Source organism: Pan troglodytes, chromosome 23, assembly GCF_028858775.2.
Source record: "Pan troglodytes isolate AG18354 chromosome 23, NHGRI_mPanTro3-v2.0_pri, whole genome shotgun sequence".
In the NCBI taxonomy this organism is placed as follows: Eukaryota; Metazoa; Chordata; class Mammalia; order Primates; family Hominidae; genus Pan; species Pan troglodytes.
Window position 1 is genome coordinate 43,683,595 of NC_086016.1, and position 17,339 is coordinate 43,700,933.

Here is a 17,339-nt window from a genome sequence, read left to right on the forward strand (position 1 = left end):
CAGGGGTGCTATGAGGTGGTGGCTATCCTACTGCAGCTGGCTGCATCAGATGTGCCAGGCCTGCCCTCTAGCTCCCAACACCATCTGCCTGATCTAAGCTTTGCCATGTTGTTGTCACTGCTGGGTGCCTGTGCTGTGGTGGGGCCATTCCATGGCCCTGAGTGGGAGCCAGTGCAGGGCCTGCTCTCCCAGAATCACAGCTGCAGGGACCCTCAGTGCTGTGGCAACCTGCTTGTCCTCTGCCTCTTTCTGGTCTGGCAGGTCCGGCACTGTTGGCACCAGGTCACCAGGACCCGCTTCAGCACAAGGAATGTCATCAAGGTGAGTGGGCCCCATACACCTTCACCCTTCTTCCCTCAGCACCATGATTGTCTCTGTCACTTGTTACAGGGACCTTGTTTTATGCCTGGTGTACCAGAAATGAATCAGAGGGAAACTCAGGCTGCTCAGGGAGAGCATCGGCCAAGCCCCAAACCCAGGAGTCACCCTGAGCTCCTCTCTTTCCCTCACTCCACACATTCAATCCATCTGCAGGTCCCAGGGGCTATACTTGCAAATTGTATCTCAAATCTACTCACTTCTAACCACACCACACCCTCCTGGGCAGAGACACCATCATGTCTCAATTGGACCATAGCAACAGCCTTCTGCCTGGTTCTTGCTGCTTCTCTTATCCAACTACAGCCTATCCTCCATACAGTCACCAGAATGGCCTTCTTCTTTCTCTCTCTCTCTCTTTTTTTTTTTTCTGAGACAGAGTCTCACACTGTTGCCTGGGCTGGTGCGCAGTGGTGTGATCTTGGTTTGCTGCAACCTCCGCCTCCCTGGTTCAAGCGATTCTCCTGCCTCAGCCTCCCGAGTAGCTAGGATTACAGGCACCCGCCACCACACCTGGCAAATTTTTTTTTTTTTTTTTTTGTATTTTTAGTAGAGATGGGGTTTCACTTTGTTGGCCAGGTTGGTCTCGAGCTCCTGACCTCGTGATCTGCCTGCCTCGGCCTCCCAGAGTGCTGGGATTACAGGTGTGAGCCACTGTGCCTGGCCTCTTTTTTCTCTCTTTTAAAAAAAAAATTGGTCCAAGGATAATACACACACACAATTACAAGTGTGTAGATCAGTAAATTTTCATAATTGAATACATCAGTTTGTAGCATGCAGATTAAGAAACAAATGATTACCAGCAGCCCAGAAGTTTTAGTTACAACTCTGCGGATTTCCTTTTCTTTTCCTTTTTTTTTTTTTTGAGATGCAGTTTTGCTCTCGTTGCCCAGGCTGGAGTGCAATGGTGTGATCTCGGCTTACCTCAACCTCTGCCTCCCAAGTTCAAGCAATTCTCCTGCCTCAGCCTCCCGAGTAGCTGGGATTATGGGCATGCACTACCACACCTGTTAATTTTGTATTTTTAGTAGAGGCGAGGTTTCTCCATGTTAGTCATGCTGGTCTCGAACTCCCGTCCTCATGTGATCCGCCTGCCTTGGCCTCCCAAAGTGCTGGGATTACAGGAATGAGCCACCACTCCTAGCCAACTCTGCAGATTTCTTTCTTGTTTCTTTTTCTTTTTTTTCTTTTCTTTTTTTTTTTTTTTTTGAGATGGAGTCTTGCTGTGTGGCCCAGGCTAAAGTCCAGTGGTGCGATCTCAGCTCACAGCAACCTCTGCCTCCCAGGTTCAAGTGATTCTCTTGCCTCTGCCTCCCTAGTAGCTGGGATTACAGGCATGTGCCACCACGCACAGCTAATTTTTGTATTTTTAGTAGACACAGGGTTTCACCATGTTGGTCTGGCTGGTCTCGAACTCCTGACCTCAAGTGATCCACCCACCTTGGCCTCCCAAAGCGTTGGGATTACAGGTGTGAGCCACCACGCCTGGCCAACTCTGGATTTCTTTCTTTCTTTCTTTCTTTTTTGAGACGGAGTCTTGCTCTGTCACCCAGACTGGAGTGCAGTGGCGCGATCTTGGCCCACTGAAAGCTCCACCTCCCGGGTTCATGCCATTCTCCTGCCTAAGCCTCCTGAGTAGCTGGGACTACAGGTGCCCGCCACCATGCCTGGCCAATTTTTTTTTGTTGTTGTTGTATTTTTAGTAGAGACGGGGTTTCATCGTGTTAGCCAGGATGGTCTCAATCTCCTGACCTTGTGATCCGCCCACCTCGACCTCCCAAAGTGCTGGGATTACAGGCGTGAGCCACTGCACCCAGCATCTTCTTTTTTTTTTTTTTTTTTTTTTTTCAGATGGAGTCACGCTCTGTCACCCAGGCTGGACTGCAGTGGCGTGATCTTGGCTCACTGCAACCTCCGCCTCCTGGGTTCAAGCAATTCTTGTGCCTCAGCCTCCTGAGTAGCTGGGATTACAGGCATGCGCCATGATGGCTGGCTAATTTTTGTATTTTTAGTAGAGAAGGGGTTTTGCCATGTTGGCCAGGCTGGTCTGGAACTCCTGACCTCAAGTGATCCACCCATCTTGGCCTCCCAAAGTGCTGGGATTACAGACATGAGCCACCATGCCCTGCCATCAGAACAAACTTTTAGAAACAGAACATAGCACTTAGCTGCTCAAAACCCTGCAATGGCTCCTATACTTACATTATCTGGCAAACTCAGAATAAAATTCTCGCTCCTAATCATGACTCTAAGGACCAGCATAATCTGTCCCGTGTTTGTCTCCAATCTTATCTCCCAGTGCTCTCCTCATTACTGGTTCCATTCTGGCCACACAGTCTTCTTTGCTGTTCCTGTACATGTAATTTTGTTCCATCCTCAAGCCTTTGTACTTAATGTCTCTTCTGCCTACAACGCTCTTTCTTCAGATGTCACTTGGTTTGCCCCTTACTTCATTCAGGCTCCAGTCAAATGTCACTTCCTCCAAGAAGCCTTTCCTGACTATTCTGTCTGTGCGGATTATGCAAGTTATTATGTGTGCAAGGATTTTGCTTCTCTGTTCTCATCTACAGGTGCCACTGCAGAAGCGGGGAGTGCCCTCCATGAGGTGCGAAACTGTCTTCAAGCTGACTCCTGAATTCTTCAGTCCTGGAAAGTCCAGGGGCCTAGATTCTCAACAATGCGCACAAAGGCAGAGATGGGGATACCGAAGGAGCCTCCAGGAATCATGGGCCCAGAACCTGCTCTCTCCACAGCACCCATGTACAGGCCCACCTTCAGGTGTCCACACCCACTCTGAGCCCATCTTTTGTACCACCTCCATTTCAAACACCTGTTTACTGCCTCAGAACAGTTCCTGGAAAGCATGGCAGGTGCCTTGGTGTCTCCATGATGGTCAGACTCGCCCTGCCTTGGACATGTGTCAAGAGATGGAGCAGCTGCTGCTTCACTCACAGGAAAGGTTGGTGTCACTGGAGCCTGTCATCAGTGTGAGGTCTCGCCCCACCTCCATGACCTTAACCACCTCTCTTCCAAACTTACTTTCAGCTCAGAGGCTGAAATTCTGCCCCAGAGAGCTCCTGCCTGATCCTTCCCACCAAACACTGAGAATGTGCACTTGGAAGTCTTGGCACTGTCGACCAGAGGTCTGGGAACCAGGGGGTAAAAACCAGACAGCAGGCAGAGAGGATAGTAGAGAGACCCAGGCTCCAAGGTGGGTGAACCAGACAGGGAGCAGACGGGAGGATGCTTCAGAAATCCAGGCATCTGGGGAGCAGTTCCCAGTAGACTTTGGAATGGAGGGTGATGCAGAGACTAACGTGTTGGAGTGTGCAAACCAGAGACTAGTAATAAGTGAAACTGATGGCGAGATCTTGACACCAGGGTGGGACACCCAGGACCGGATGGGAGTTGAGAGTAGAACCAACATTCAGGAACTAGGGAATAGAAACCAGAGGGAGGCTGGAGGTGAGAATCTCCCTGAAACCCAGGCACATATGGGAGAGAACCAAGAACAGTTAAGATGTAAAATTGATGCAGAGACCCAAACACCTGAGTGGGAGAACCAGGATAAGAATGGAAGTGAGGATGCTGTGGAGACCCAGACATTTGAGAGGAAGGACAAGAAAGAGGCTGGAGAGGAGGATGGGGAAGAGATCCAGGCTCAAGAATTGGGGAAGCAAGGCCAGACTGGAGATGAGAATGGTGAGGAGACCCAGACACCACAGTGGGAGAAACAAGATCAGATGAAAGGTGATGCGGATGTGGAAATTCAGATGGAAGAGGGGAGAAACAAGGATCAGGTTGGAGGTCAGGATGCTGCACAAACCCAATCATGTGGGAGGGAGAACGTGGGAGAAGTAAAAAAGGAGAATAATGTAGAGACCCAGGCCTTGGATTGGGGAAAACAGGAATGTGTTGGAAATGGGAATGTTACAGAGATCCAGACACCAAGGTGGGAGAAGCATGATCAAGGTGGAAGTAAGAAAACTAAGAAGACCTAAGCATCTGGGAGAGAGAACCAGAAACAATTAAGTCATGAAATTCAAGTGAGGTGGGGAAATAAGGGCCTGAGAAGAGATGAAGATGCTAAGTAAACCCAGATAGCTACCAAGAAGAAGCTCAGGGAGATAAGAGAGAAGGATTGGGTGGTGATCCAGGCACTATGGTGGGGAAACCGGAGACAAGTAGCAAGTGAAATTTATAGAGAATTTGAGATACTATGTTGGGAGAATCAGAACTGGATTGGAGGTGAACATAGAGCAGAAATTCAGGCATCAGAGAAGAGAGACCAAAGAAAGGATGGATGTGAGGATGGCACAAATATCCTGGCACCCGAGGCTGAGATCCAGGAACAATTAAAAGGTGAAACTGATGTGGACACTCAGAGCAATGAGCCACTTAGAGAAGAGGATGGTACAGACATTCAGTCACTAGGGAGGAGAGAGGTTAAAGGTGAGGATGATAAAGACACCCAGGAACTTGGGGGGAAAAATCAGGGTCAGTTAGGAAATGAATTTAGTGGAAAGATTCACATACCAAAGGGGAAGAATCAGGAACATATTAGAGGCGAAGATAGTGCACATACCCAGACATCTGAGTCAGGGAACTGGGGCAAATTAACAAGTCAAATTGACGGAGAAATGCATTCAGTAGAATGGAAGAAAGATCAGCAGATTGGAGGTGAGAATGGGGCAGAAATTCAGATACAAGGGAAGAGAAACCTGAGAGAAGTTGGAGGTGAGGACGGTGTAAAGACCTGGGCACCTGGGAAAGAAACCCAGAGTCAGTTTAGAAGTGATCTTGGTAGAAAGATCCTTTTATCAGAGTGGAAGAGCCAGAAGCAGATGGGAAGTGAGAATGGAACAGAAATTCAGGCTCCAGTGGAGAGAAACCAGAGAGAACCTGGAGGTGAGGACGGTGTAAAGACTCAGAGACCTAAGAGAGAGAACGACGACCAGTTAGATAGTGAAATTGGAGGGAGCCATTCACCAGGGAGGAGGAACTGGGAGCTGATTGGAAAGGATGTTGCAGAAAATCAGGCATCAGAGAAGAGAAACCAGAGAGAGGTTGGAAACGACGGTAGAATGATCTGGAGGCTTAGGGGAAAACTGGAGGCTTACAGCAAAGAACCAGAGACTGTTAAAAAGTAAAGATAATGGAAAGACCTGTTTATCAGAGTGGAAGAACCAGGAACAGGGTGGAGGTGGGAATGATGAAGAAATTCAAATACAGGGGAAGAGAAACCTGAGAGGGACCACAGGTGATGATGGTACAGAGACCCAGGCTCCTGCAGGAGATGACCAGGGACAGTTAAGAGTTGAAATTGATGAAGAGATCCAGGTACAAGGGCAAGGAAATAAGAATGAGGGTGGAGTTGAGGATGTTGCAGAACTCCAGGATATAGGAAGCCAGAGAAAGTGCACACATGAGGATGTTGGAGAGCCTCTAGCACCAAGGGAAGGAAACAAGGATCTGGTCAGAGGAGAGGATGCTGTGAGGGACAGTCTCCAAGTCGACTGTTCTGGGAGTGAGAGGCCCACAGGCAGGAAGCACAGCCTACTATGGCCTCCAGCCTTCACTGGCTATGGATGTGGGACCCGGGAACAGGAACAGGCAGTGGCTGTGAATGGTTTCATCTCTGCCCCCTGTCCTGAGATGAATCCTGTCCCCCACTGGGGTGAAGTCTTCCTGCTGGTGGGTGGGGAGGGAGAGCATCTGGCCAGCCAGGGCACAACCCCTGCCAGGGATCATAGAGTGGGGATCAGTCCAGCCTCCCAGCAGGCCCAACCTGAATCCTGGAGAAGACGACAAAGGGACAAAGGGGTGGATCCAGAGAAGGCCCCCAGCCTGACTCGGCAGTCCCAAAACCCTCCGTCTCTGACTGCTCCCTTGGGCATGCCCTCTGCCTGCCCCTGTCTCCCGTGTGGCCCAGCCCCGGAAGCTGCCATCATTCTAGCGGGTCCTCCCACCGCCCTCACTGTCCTGCCCAAGGGGACAGGCCTCAAGAAGAGCAAACGACTGCTCCTGGAGTCCCTCATGCGGAGGAGGATTGCACACCTGAAGTGGGGTCTTCCCTGGCGGATCCTGGAGTCCTATTTCCTATTTAACTTCTTAGGATCTTGCTCATTGACCCTTGCTGGGGCGAGGCTCTCTGGACTGAACACAGGCCAGGAGCTCCAAGCCCAGCAGGAAAGGTATTGTGAGGCCCAAGGCTCCCCACCAGGCCTTAAGTCCCCGGAGAGGTTCCAGAGGGTTCAGCGCCCAGACAGAAAAAGCTCGAAACTTCCTATACAAGCCAGAGCTCTGGAGAGGAACAGACCGCACATGTCAGAGCCCATAAGCATTTCCATCCAGCCTGAAAAGGCCAGGAGAGTCAGGCCACCAGGGGGCGCCGGAGAACCACAGGAGATCCAGGAAGCGCCTGCTAGGACCAAGCTCCCAGCTCCCAGGACCCCCAGGCCGGCAGCGGAGTCCAAGAGCTGGTGTGGCCCACAAAGGGTCGGAGAGCCTCTCAGTGAAAACAGTAGGGGCAGGAAAATGATCAGGTCAAGGGTCTCCCAGCTGGCAGAGAGGGCTCCCAGCAGAGTGAGTACTTCATTCTCTAGGGCAGACCACGCCCACTGGAGGAAGGAATGTACATCCTGGGAGGCCTCTAAGCTCCCCAGACTCAAATGCCAGCAGCCCACATACTGGAGAAGAGGAAGCCTGGAATCTACAGGGTGCAGAGGGGCTGGGCAGCAGCCTTCCTGCCATTCTGCAGAACCTGTCAGCTTCAAAGGGAGGTTCCACTCTGCGGTGGCAAAGCTGGGCCTGACCCTTCTGGCCAAGATGTCCTGGTCCCCACAGCTCGCCAAGCGCAAGCACTTGGCCCCTAACCTGAGCCTGAGGGAACCTGATTCTACTCTGCCTCCCAAAGTGGGTGATCCTCGTGCAGGGGACGACAGCATCGGAGATCACACTGCTTCACAGAGGGATCTTCAGCCACAAGGTCACTGCTGTACTGGGGCCACCCTTCCTAAGACAGAGAGTCCCCAGGGCCAGGAGGCACCTGGGAACCCAAATGGGGCTCCACAGAATACACGAGCCTCCAAAAAGTTTAGTATTATGAAGCATCTGAATTTTTTTCTCTTCCAGCATGGCTTTAAAAAGTAGACTCAGGCCCAGAGTCCTCAGGACATATCAGAAAAGCTTTGAGAGTGTCCTGATCCCTGCAAAGCCTCTAATAAATTGGTCATTTGGGCCCTGTGGTGTTCTGATTTCTCTGGCAGATTTTCCAAGTGCCCCCTTTCGGGGTTTGGGATACTTTGTGGGTGGGGTAGAAGCCCCTTCCACTCTGTGGTTGTGGTTTAGGGAATGTGGGTCAACCCAGTGTCCTCTCCGAAACACCTGCCCCCCCAGCTCCTCACAGTGGAGTCCACTGAGGTTCTATCCTGCTCTGTCTCCAAGCTAATCCTGATTGAGGCAGGACACTCCAAAAGCCTCAGCTGCTTATGGGGAGGGGTGGTCCTCTGCATGGGACTCTTTTTTTTTTTTTTTTTTGAGATGGAGTGTAGGTCTGTGGCCGAAGCTGGAGTTCAGTGGCTTGATCTCTCCTCACTGTAACCTCCGCCTCCTGGGTTCAAGCGATTCTGCTGCCTCAGCCTCCCGAGTAGCTGGGATTACAGTCATGAGCCACCACACCCAGCTAATTTTTGTATTTTTAGTAGAGGAGGGGTTTCGCCCTGTTGCTCAGGCTGGTCTTGAACTTCTTTCTGTCTTTGGTGGTTTTTTTTTTTTTTTTTTTTACTTTTATTTTTATTTTTTGGTCTTAAGCCTCTGATTTATTTATTTATTTTTAAGATGGAGTCTTCCTCTGTCACCCAGGCTGGAGTGCAGTGGTGCGATCTTGGCTCACTGCAACCTCCACCTCCCAGGTTCAAGTGATTCTCTTGCCTCAGCCTCCCTCCGAAAGTGCTGTGATTACAGGCATGAGCCAACTCACCCAGCCTCTAATTGCTTTTAGATGCGAATCCTTGGGATCGCTTATTTTCCCTTTTTTTTTTTTTTTTTTTTTGAGATAGAGTCTTGCTCTGTCGCCAGGCTGGAATGCAGTGGCACAACCTCAGCTCACTGCAACCTCCGCCTCCCAGGTTCAAGTGATTCCCCTGCCTCAAGCCTCCCAAGTAGCTGGGATTACAGGCACTTGCCACCACACCCAGCTAATTTTTTGTATTTTAGTAGAGATGGGGTTTCACCATGTTAGGTAAGATGGTCTTGATCTCCAGATCTCGTGATCCGCCCACCTCGGCTTCCCAAAGTGCTGGGATTACAGGCGTGAGCCACCATGCCCGGCCTTCACTTTTAAAAAACAGTAGAAATAGCTTCCTTTCCTTCCTTTTTCAAGGCAAATGCCCCCTACTTTATAATTGCTTTTCAACTTTGGATGTGGTAAAGACATTCCTGCAGGGTTCTAAGCACAAACCGCTTTTGGCTTAGCTAGACACGATCCAGAGCACTTGCGTCCACCACTTGCCCTCAGGGGCTGCTGCTTGTCTGAGACTGCAACTTCCTGGGTCCGCGCAGGCGCATTCCACACCGACGCAGGTCCGTCCTCCAAGTGCGCATGCGTGCAGTCTGCGCGGGAAAGAGTGCCGCCTCAGCTGAGGGCAAGCGAGGAGATGGCTGTGAGGCAGGCGGCGACGGCGGGCACTCCCGGGCCCAGGAGAGAGGAAGAGGCGGCGCTTCTATTCGAGAGGGCCCATTACCGGCACGACCCGCGCTGGCTGCTGCCCGTGACCCCCCGCCTGTGCCTGGCCTGCGCGCTGGAGCTGCTGCCGGACCCCGGCGTGTCGGTGCGGGCGGAACCTTTTCTTCAGAAGACCTGGGTTTGGCCATTTACCTCAGCAAACGCGGCCAGGCCCTTGCCAGACCCGCTCCGGTGAACCCGACGCGAAACCGGGCCCCCGCGCTGTGTTCACTCTCCTCCCTGTCAGCCCGTCCCGGACCAGGCCGCAGCGGCCTCTCGGGCCCCTCAGCCCCAGGCCGGCCTGCGGGCCTCCGTGGAGCCCGGTCCACTGGCTCTGCGCCTGAAAGGACGGAAATCCGAATCCCCCGGGACCTCACCCAGTCTCAGGGACACACCTTCCCGCCTTCCGCCTTCTGGCTCCTTCCCTTTGCTGCCCCTGCCTCCATTTCCCGGGGATTCGGCCTTAGCTCAGGCTCCCGCCATTTCAGCCTCCCGCCATTTCAGCCTCCACTCACCTGCGGGCCAGGGGCGCACGCGGCGGCCGCTCCTCATTCCCTTCAGCTGTCGGGGTGTGAATCGGAGGAGGGGCAGTCTGGGCTCCGAGGGGACAGGAGTGACAGGTTATAGCCGGGCAGAAGTGGGGTGAACGGGAAGACTGTTCCTTGGGCAGAGCTGGCCAAAGCGGGCTGCCTGGGCCCTCATTGCCTACCGCGTTTGCAATGAAGTGGTTTTGTTTGTTTCGAGACGGAGTCTCGCTCTGACACCCAGGCTGGAGTGCAATGGCGCCATCTCCGCTCACTGCAACCTCTGCTTCCTGGGTTCAAGCGATTCTCCTGCCTCAACCTGCCCAGTAGCTGGGATTACAGGCGCCCGTCACCACGCTCGGCTGATTTCTCTATTTTTAGTAGAGACGGAGTTTCATCATGTTGGCCAGGCTGGTCTCGAACTCTTGACCTCAGGTGATCCACCCGCCTCGGCTTCCCATAGTGCTGGGATTATAGGCGTGAGCCACGGTGCCCGACCTGCAGTGAGTTTTCTTGTCCATGGAGGCATCCAAGAAGACTTTGGGAGGTCAAGTTTCTCTCCAATTCATGGGAGGGGAATTCGTGAGTGGGTGGATTGGCTAGATCAGCAGTTCTCAATTTTTTTTTTTTTTTTTTTTTTTGTAGAAACGGTCCCGGGGGTCTCCCTGTGTTGCCCAGGCTGGTCTTGAACTCCTAGTCTCAAGCAATTCTCCTGCCTTGACCTCCCAAAGTCCAAAGTGTTGGGATTGCATCTGTGAGCCACCGTGCCTGGCTGCGTTCTCAAATATTTTGATTTCTTTCTTTCTTTCTTTTTTTTTTTTTTTTTTTGAGATGGAGTTTCACTCTTGTTGCCCAGGCTGGAGTGCAATGGCGCAATCTCAGCTCACCGCAACCTCCGCCTCCCGGGTTCAAGCGATTCTCCTGCCTCAGCCTTCCGAGTAGCTGGGATTACATGCATGCGTCACTACGCCCAGCTAATTTTGTATTTTTAGTAGAGACAGGGTTTCTCCATGTTGGTCAGGTTGGTGTTGAACTCCCAACCTCAGGTGATCTGCCTGCCTCAGCCTCCCAAAGTGTTGGGATTAAAGACGTGAGCCACCACACCCGGCCAAACAGCTGGATTTTTATCTATTTCTGCATTCAGTCTGTTGTGCTATCAAGTCATGTAGTCTCAAAAACTCCACTGTACACTTGTGGGAGAATAAGAATGAGAAAGACTGGGCCGGGTCCGGTGGCTCACACCTGTAATCCCAGCACTTTGGGAGGCCGAGGTGGTCGGATCACGAGGCCAGAAGTTCAAGACCAGCCTGGCCAACATGGAAAAAATTTTTTAAAAAAAAAGAGGAAGACTAAGAACATTTTAATATTATACGAAAATATTTTTGTTCTTGTGGACCTCTGGGAAGTTTTTAGGCACCCTTAGGAATTCCCACACTGTGCTCTGGGAACTCGTAAACTAGCTAATAACCTCTGAATTTTCATTAAGGATGGAAATTCTGAGGCTGCTTTTCTTGGACAGTAAATCAGAGATGAATAAGACAGTGCAGCGGGGAGAAATAAGAGAACATGTTAGAACTTAGAAGAATGAACATGTTTGTAGTCAAGTGCTGTTCAGGGTAAGGAGAGGAATTAGGAAAGGTTTCTTAGAGGAGGAAGCATTCAAATTAGGTTTAAGAAGTTGGGTGAGATTTGGACCAGAGGAAGTGGGAGGCTGATTATCCCAGGAGGTAGGTATTATAAGGATGGGTTTTGGGGATAATCAGAGTGTTTGAAGGGAAAGTGAAAGAGATGAGATTGGAGAGACAGGTTGAGGACAGTTACTTGAAGAGTTTGAAACCCAGCTAAGGAGCTTGAACATAATCTGTCAGATGAAGGGGAGTTACTAGGATTTTTTGAGTAGCTCATATAGATCACTACCTTAATCTATTACGTAGGATGAATTGGTGAAGGAAAAACAGGAGCCTTACAGTAGCACAGATGAGAAGCAATAAGAGATGCAACTTCTACCTTTTATTGAGCACACTTTTCTTTTGAGATGGTTTCGCTCTTGTTGCCCAGGCTGGAGTGCAATGGCGCAATCTTGGCTCACTGCAACCTCCGCCTCCCAGATTCAAGCGATTCTTCTGCCTCAGCCTCCTGAGTAGCTGGGATTACAGGCGCCTGCCACCATGCACGGCTAATTTTTGTATTTTTAGTAGAGAAGAGGTTTCACCATGTTGGCCAGGCTGGTCTCGAACGCCTGACCTCAGGTGAGCCACCCACATTGGCCTCCCAAGGTTGGGATTAGAGGTGTGAGCCACTGCACCCGGCTTGAACACACTTTTTTTTCTTTTTCTTTTTCTTTTTTTTTTTTGAGACAGTTTTCCTCTTGTCCAGGCTGTAGTGCAATGGCACGATCTTGGCTCACCGCAACCTCCCCTCCCAGATTCAAGTGATTCTCCTGCCTCAGCCTCCCAATTAGCTGGGGATATAGGCATGCGCCACCACGCCTAGCTAATTTTGTATTCTTAGTAGAGACCAGGTTTCTCCATGTTGGTCAGGCCAGTCTCGAACTCCCAACCTCAGGTGATCTGCCTGCTTCGGCCTCCCAAAATGTTGGGATTACAGGCGTGAGCCACCATGCCCGGCCTCTGAACACACTTTTCTTTTCTTTTTTTTTTTTTTTGAGACAAAATCTCGCTCTTGTCCCCCAGGCTGGAATGCAGTGGCGCTATCTCGGCTCACTGCAACCTCCGCCTCCCTGGGTTTACAGGCACCTGCCACCATGCCCGAGTAATTTTTTTATTTTTAGTTGAGATAGAGTTGCACCATGTTGGCCATGCTGGTCTCGAACTCTTGAGCTCGTGATACGCCCGCCTTGGCCTCCCAAAGTGCTGGAATTACAGGTGTGAATCACCGGGCCCGGCCTCTGTTTTTGCTTTCCTCACCAACTTGTTAGGCTTAAATGAGCTGGTGGACAAAAATGATTTGTGAAAAATAAATTGCTATGTAAATATAGGGCATTAGGAACCTTAGCTCATGTATAATCTTCTGTATGAATACATGGATTCCTCTGCGTAAATGATATCCTTTTCCAACCTCCCTTGAAGGAGTATGGATCTCACCGTAGTTTAAATGATCCCTTGTATCATCTTGTAATTGTATTTGGAAATTACGGTTGTTGGATTCAGAATAGCCAAAATTTGGTTGCTATTGAATGTTTTTCTTCATTTGCTTCAAGTTAGTGCGCAAGAAGCACATGTTGTCCTGCTTCCAAGATGCCCTTGTGAGGCATACCTCCCTGGTCACGCAACTGGTGTCTCAGGATCAGAGAGTCTGCATCCACTTCATAAGTGTGCTTTTTGGTAAGATTAAGAGGGAAATTTGACATGAGTTTTGAATGTATAGTATGTATATCTGCTTTTGGGGCTCTTGGAAAAATGATCTTAGATGATTTAGATTTTTTGTATTGTAATACTTTATCAGCAAATTGTTTTGTCATAATGATGTAGAAATGGCCCTTTTTCTAAGATCCAAGATGCATTTTACAGTAACTGACTTTACTAGAGCCAAGAAGTTAGTAAAAGTAAGAAGATGAAAATGGGAGATGTTGGCCGGGCGTGGTGGCTCATGCTTGTAGTCCCAGCACTTTGGGAGGCTGAGGTGGGTAGATCACTTGAGGTCAGGAGTTAGAGACTAGCCTGGTCAACATGGTAAAACCCCCATGTCTACTAAAAATAACAAAAATTAGCTCAGTGTGGTGGCACGTGCCTGTAGTCCCAGCTACTTGGGAGGCCGAGGCATGAGAATTGCTTGAACCCTGGAGGTGGAGGTTGCAGTGAGACCAGTTCATGCCACCACACTCCAGCCTGGGTGACAGAGCAAGACTCCGGTCTCAACAAAAATAAAAATTCTTCAAAGAGTCCAGTATACATGGTCTTTGTACAGGACCAGAATGGAGTCTGCTGACCTAGGTATGACCCTGCTCAACTTACTTTCCCTCTTCTGTGCCTTAATATCTTCATGTGTGAAGTATGATAGATTAAATTTTATCTGATGTTCTTTCTTTGAATATGACGGTAATGTCCAGTGGAATGAGCCCTTTCAGGGAGGAAGGCAGCTAACTTGTATTTACTGCTTTTCTGTGCCAGAGACTTTTCAGGCTTTTAACTGCCAAGACAGTTTTTAAGGGAGCTAGGATGATCTCCAAGCTTCAGGGAATTTATGCTAACAAGTGACAGAACTAGAATTTTATCCCAGGTCTGTCATAGACACCAGAGCACATGGGGTTTTTTTTTGCTGTACCACATTGACAATTCTTACCTTTTTTTTTTTTTTTTTTTGAGATGGTGTCTCGCTCTTTCGCCCAGGCCGGAGTGCAGTGGCGTGATCTCAGCTCACTGCAACCTCTGCCTCCTGGGTTCAAGCAATTCTCCTGTCTCAGCCTCCCGAGTAGCTGGGATTACAGGCATGTGCCACCATGCCCGGCTAATTTTTGCATTTTTAGTAGAGATGGGGTTTTGCCATGTTGGCCAGGCTGGTCTCGAACTCCCAACCTCAGGTGATCTGCCTGCCTTGGCCTCCCAAAGTGCTAGGATTACAGGCATGAGCCACTGCACCCTGCCACAATTCTTATTTTTTTTGAGATGGAGTCTTGCTCTGTCACCCAGACTGGAGTGCGGTGGCATGATCTTGGCTCACTTCAAGCTCCGCCTCCCGGGTTCACGCCATTCTCCTGACTCAGCTTCCCGAGTAGCTCGGACTACAGGTGCCCATCACCACGCCTGGCTAATTTTTTGAATTTTTAGTAGAGATGGGATTTCACTGTGTTAGCCAGGATGGTCTCGATCTCCTGACCTCGTGATCCACCTGCCTCAGCCTCCCAAAGTGCTGGGATTACAGGCGTGAGCCACCGCGCCTGGCCAATTGTTATCTTTTTAAAGCCTGGGCAGGTCATCGAAAGTCAAAGTGTTTGGTGCTGAGAGTAGAATTTAGCTGGAACATTGTTTATAGCTGCTTTTAGACTTAGAGTTTACAGTGTCCCTGTGTGGGTCTATTTCTCTTTGAAGAGAACTGTTAACCACTCCCTTTTTTTTTTTTTTTCTTGAGACAGTCTGTGTTGCCCAGGCTGGAGTGCAGTGGGGCAGTCTCAGCTCCTTGCAATCTCTGCCTCCTGGGTTCAAGTGATTCTCCTGCCTCAGCCTCCTGAGTAGCTGGGACTACAGGCACAGACCACTACTCCCGGCTAATTTTTGTGTTTTTAGTAGAGAGAGGGTTTCGCCATATTGGTCAGGCTTTTCTTGAATTCCTGACCTCAGGTAATCTGCCACCTCGGCCTCCCAAATTGCTGGGATACAGGTGTGTGCCACCGCGCCCTGCCTAACCACCCCTTTCTTACCTCCCTCTGCTCCAAGGACTATTATGCAGCATGGAAGATGGGAGTGTGACAAACCTCTGTATTGAAGGTAAGTTGAAACCTTGTATCTAGCACTTGAAGATGAAAGTATTAGTCTGAATTGTAGCTCTGGTTACTTGAGACCTTGGCGAAATTGTCCGTTTAGACACAGATAAGACGAACCCCATTAGTTTTCAATCACTAATTCAACATTTGTTTTTTACTTTTTTTTTTTTTTTAAGACGGAATCTTGCTCTGTTGCCCAGGCTGGAGTGCGGTGGTGCAATCTCAGCTCACTGCAACCTCTGCCTCGCGGGTTCAAGCGATTCTCCTGCCTCAGCTTCCCGAGTAGCTGGGATTACAGGCATCTGCCACCACACCCAGCTAATTTTTGTATTTTGAGTAGAGACAGGGTTTCATCATGCTGGCTAAGCTGGTCTCGAGCTCCTGACCTCAGGCGATCTGCCTGCCTCAGCCTCCCAAAGTGCTGGGATTACAGGCATGAGCCACTGCACCCAGTCTTTCTTTTTCTCTCTCTCTTCTTTTTGTTGAGACATGGGCTCATTCTGTCACCCAGGCTGGAGTGCAGTGGTACAATCATAGCTCACTGCAGCCTTGAACTCCTGGGTTCAAGCAATCTTCCCGCCTCAGCCTCCCGAGTATCTGGGATTACAGGTGTGCACTACCATGACTGGCTAAACAAATTTCTTTTCGTTGAGACAGGGACTTACCATATTGACTAGGCTGGTCTCAAACGGCTATTCTCAAGCAATCCTCCTGCTTGGCTTCCCAAAGTGCTGGGATTATAGGCGTGAGTCACCATTCCTGGCCTTACATTTTTTCCTTGGGTATTTACTCTGTGCTAGATACTGGATCAGGCACTACGGATACATAGATAGATAAGACATGGTCCCTGTCCTCTAGGAGCTTACAATCTGGAGAAGAGATTGACTGACAGGTAAATAACTAGAGTTGATGAGTGCTGTTACAAAGGCACATACAAAACTCTTTTTTAGTACATCTCGTATTGGTTCATTGAAAGTTGTCTGCACACAGATGGTGGTTAAAACTGTTGAAGTGGACTGAGCATGGTACAACATGCCTGTAGTCCTAGCTACTTGGGAGGCTGAGGTGGGAGGATCCCTTGAGTCCAGGAGTTTGAGGTGACAGTGAGCTATGATCATCCCACTGCACTCTAGCGTGGATGACAAAGTGAGACCCCTTTCTCTTAAAAAAAAAAAAAAAAAACAAAAATTGTCGAAGCGCATGGGTTTACCTATAAAGGGTTTGTAGAGAAAGAAGGTAAGAGCCCTGGTATGTGACGATTCTTGCAGAGAGAGTGAGAATTGTACTAGTTAGGATCCAGTCAGGAAATAGAAACCACACCAATTATTTGAATAGAAAAAAACTTTAAAGAATGGTTAAGTAGGCCGGGCGCAGTGGCTCACGCCTGTAATCCCAGCACTTTGGGAGGCTTAGGTCTGTAGATCACTTGAAGTCATGAGTTCGAGACCAGCCTGGCCAACATGGTGAAACCCCATCGCTACCAAAAAAAAAAAAAAAAAAAAAAATTAGCCGGGTGCGGTGGCGGGCACCTGTAATCCCAGCTACTTGGGAGGCAGAGGCAGGAGAATCACTTGAACCCGGGAGGTGGAGGTTGCAGTGAGCTGAGATCGCGCCACTGCACTTCAGCTTGGGTGATACAGTGAGACCCTGTCTCAATTAAAAAAATAATGTTGGTTAAGTAGGTAACTGAAGAAAAAGAGAACAACCAAATTTTCATGGAGATAGCTATTATAGAAAACAACTCCCTCACTGGGGCTGGGGGAACAAAGGAAAGAGGCTGGAATTGTTAAAACTTAGAAGTTTGGAGGAAGGGCCTACTTATGAAACTCAGACCTCTGAGTGGCACTGACTAGATAATACCGTTGTCTCTGGAGGAGGAGAGATGCAATGAAGGTGGTTCTGGAAAAACTGCAGGCTGGATTCAGCTGCTGTCATAGAATGGCACTGCCACTGCCAAGATAAAGAAGTGCTAAGGTGCCAGGCACCTTAATTGTGTGGGTCTGTGGTCCTAGCTACTCAGGAGATTGAGGTGAGAGGATCACTTGAGCTCAGGAGTTCAAGTCCAACATGGGCAACATAGCAAGACTGTCTCTTAAAAAAAAAGTGTTAAGGGGATACTTACATGAATGGGAAGACTTATATGAATGGGAAGACTTACATGAATGGGAAGCAGACAGGAAACCCATAGGAAACAAAGAGGAAGGAGCAAATCCCTTCTTCCTATAGCCTTGCCATCTCTTTCTAGTGCTCATTATTGGCAGAGCTTAATGAG

General features: G+C 49.5%; 2 protein-coding genes and 1 pseudogene across 31 annotated transcripts in view; all 3 read left to right on the forward strand.

The window, feature by feature from the left end:
* Nucleotides 1-9: 9 nt before the first annotated feature.
* On the forward strand, nt 10-7,618 carry LOC470225 (uncharacterized). The gene is made up of 2 exons (XM_016947227.4): nt 10-321; nt 2,949-7,618. Exons 1-2 carry the CDS (start codon nt 106-108, stop codon nt 4,377-4,379), a joined length of 1,647 nt encoding a protein of 548 aa, XP_016802716.1. The 5' UTR covers nt 10-105; the 3' UTR covers nt 4,380-7,618.
* Nucleotides 6,034-6,737, forward strand: LOC458870 (uncharacterized; annotated as a pseudogene).
* A 1,324-nt stretch (nt 7,619-8,942) lies between the features above and the next one.
* Nucleotides 8,943-17,339, forward strand: part of MEI1 (meiotic double-stranded break formation protein 1) — a 99,263-nt gene continuing 90,866 nt past the window's right edge. For 15 of the 30 annotated variants that reach the window (XM_063807935.1, XM_016939279.3, XM_016939283.3 and 12 more), the window contains exons 1-3: nt 8,978-9,209; nt 12,848-12,971; nt 15,021-15,071. In XM_063807935.1, the coding sequence (XP_063664005.1) occupies nt 9,036-9,209; nt 12,848-12,971; nt 15,021-15,071 (349 nt within the window). In that variant the 5' untranslated portion in view covers nt 8,978-9,035. Of the gene's footprint in view, nt 9,210-12,847; nt 12,972-15,020; nt 15,072-17,339 lie in introns of all 30 variants that reach the window. The other 15 variants (XM_063807932.1, XM_063807934.1, XM_063807945.1 and 12 more) reach the window with 3 other exon arrangements.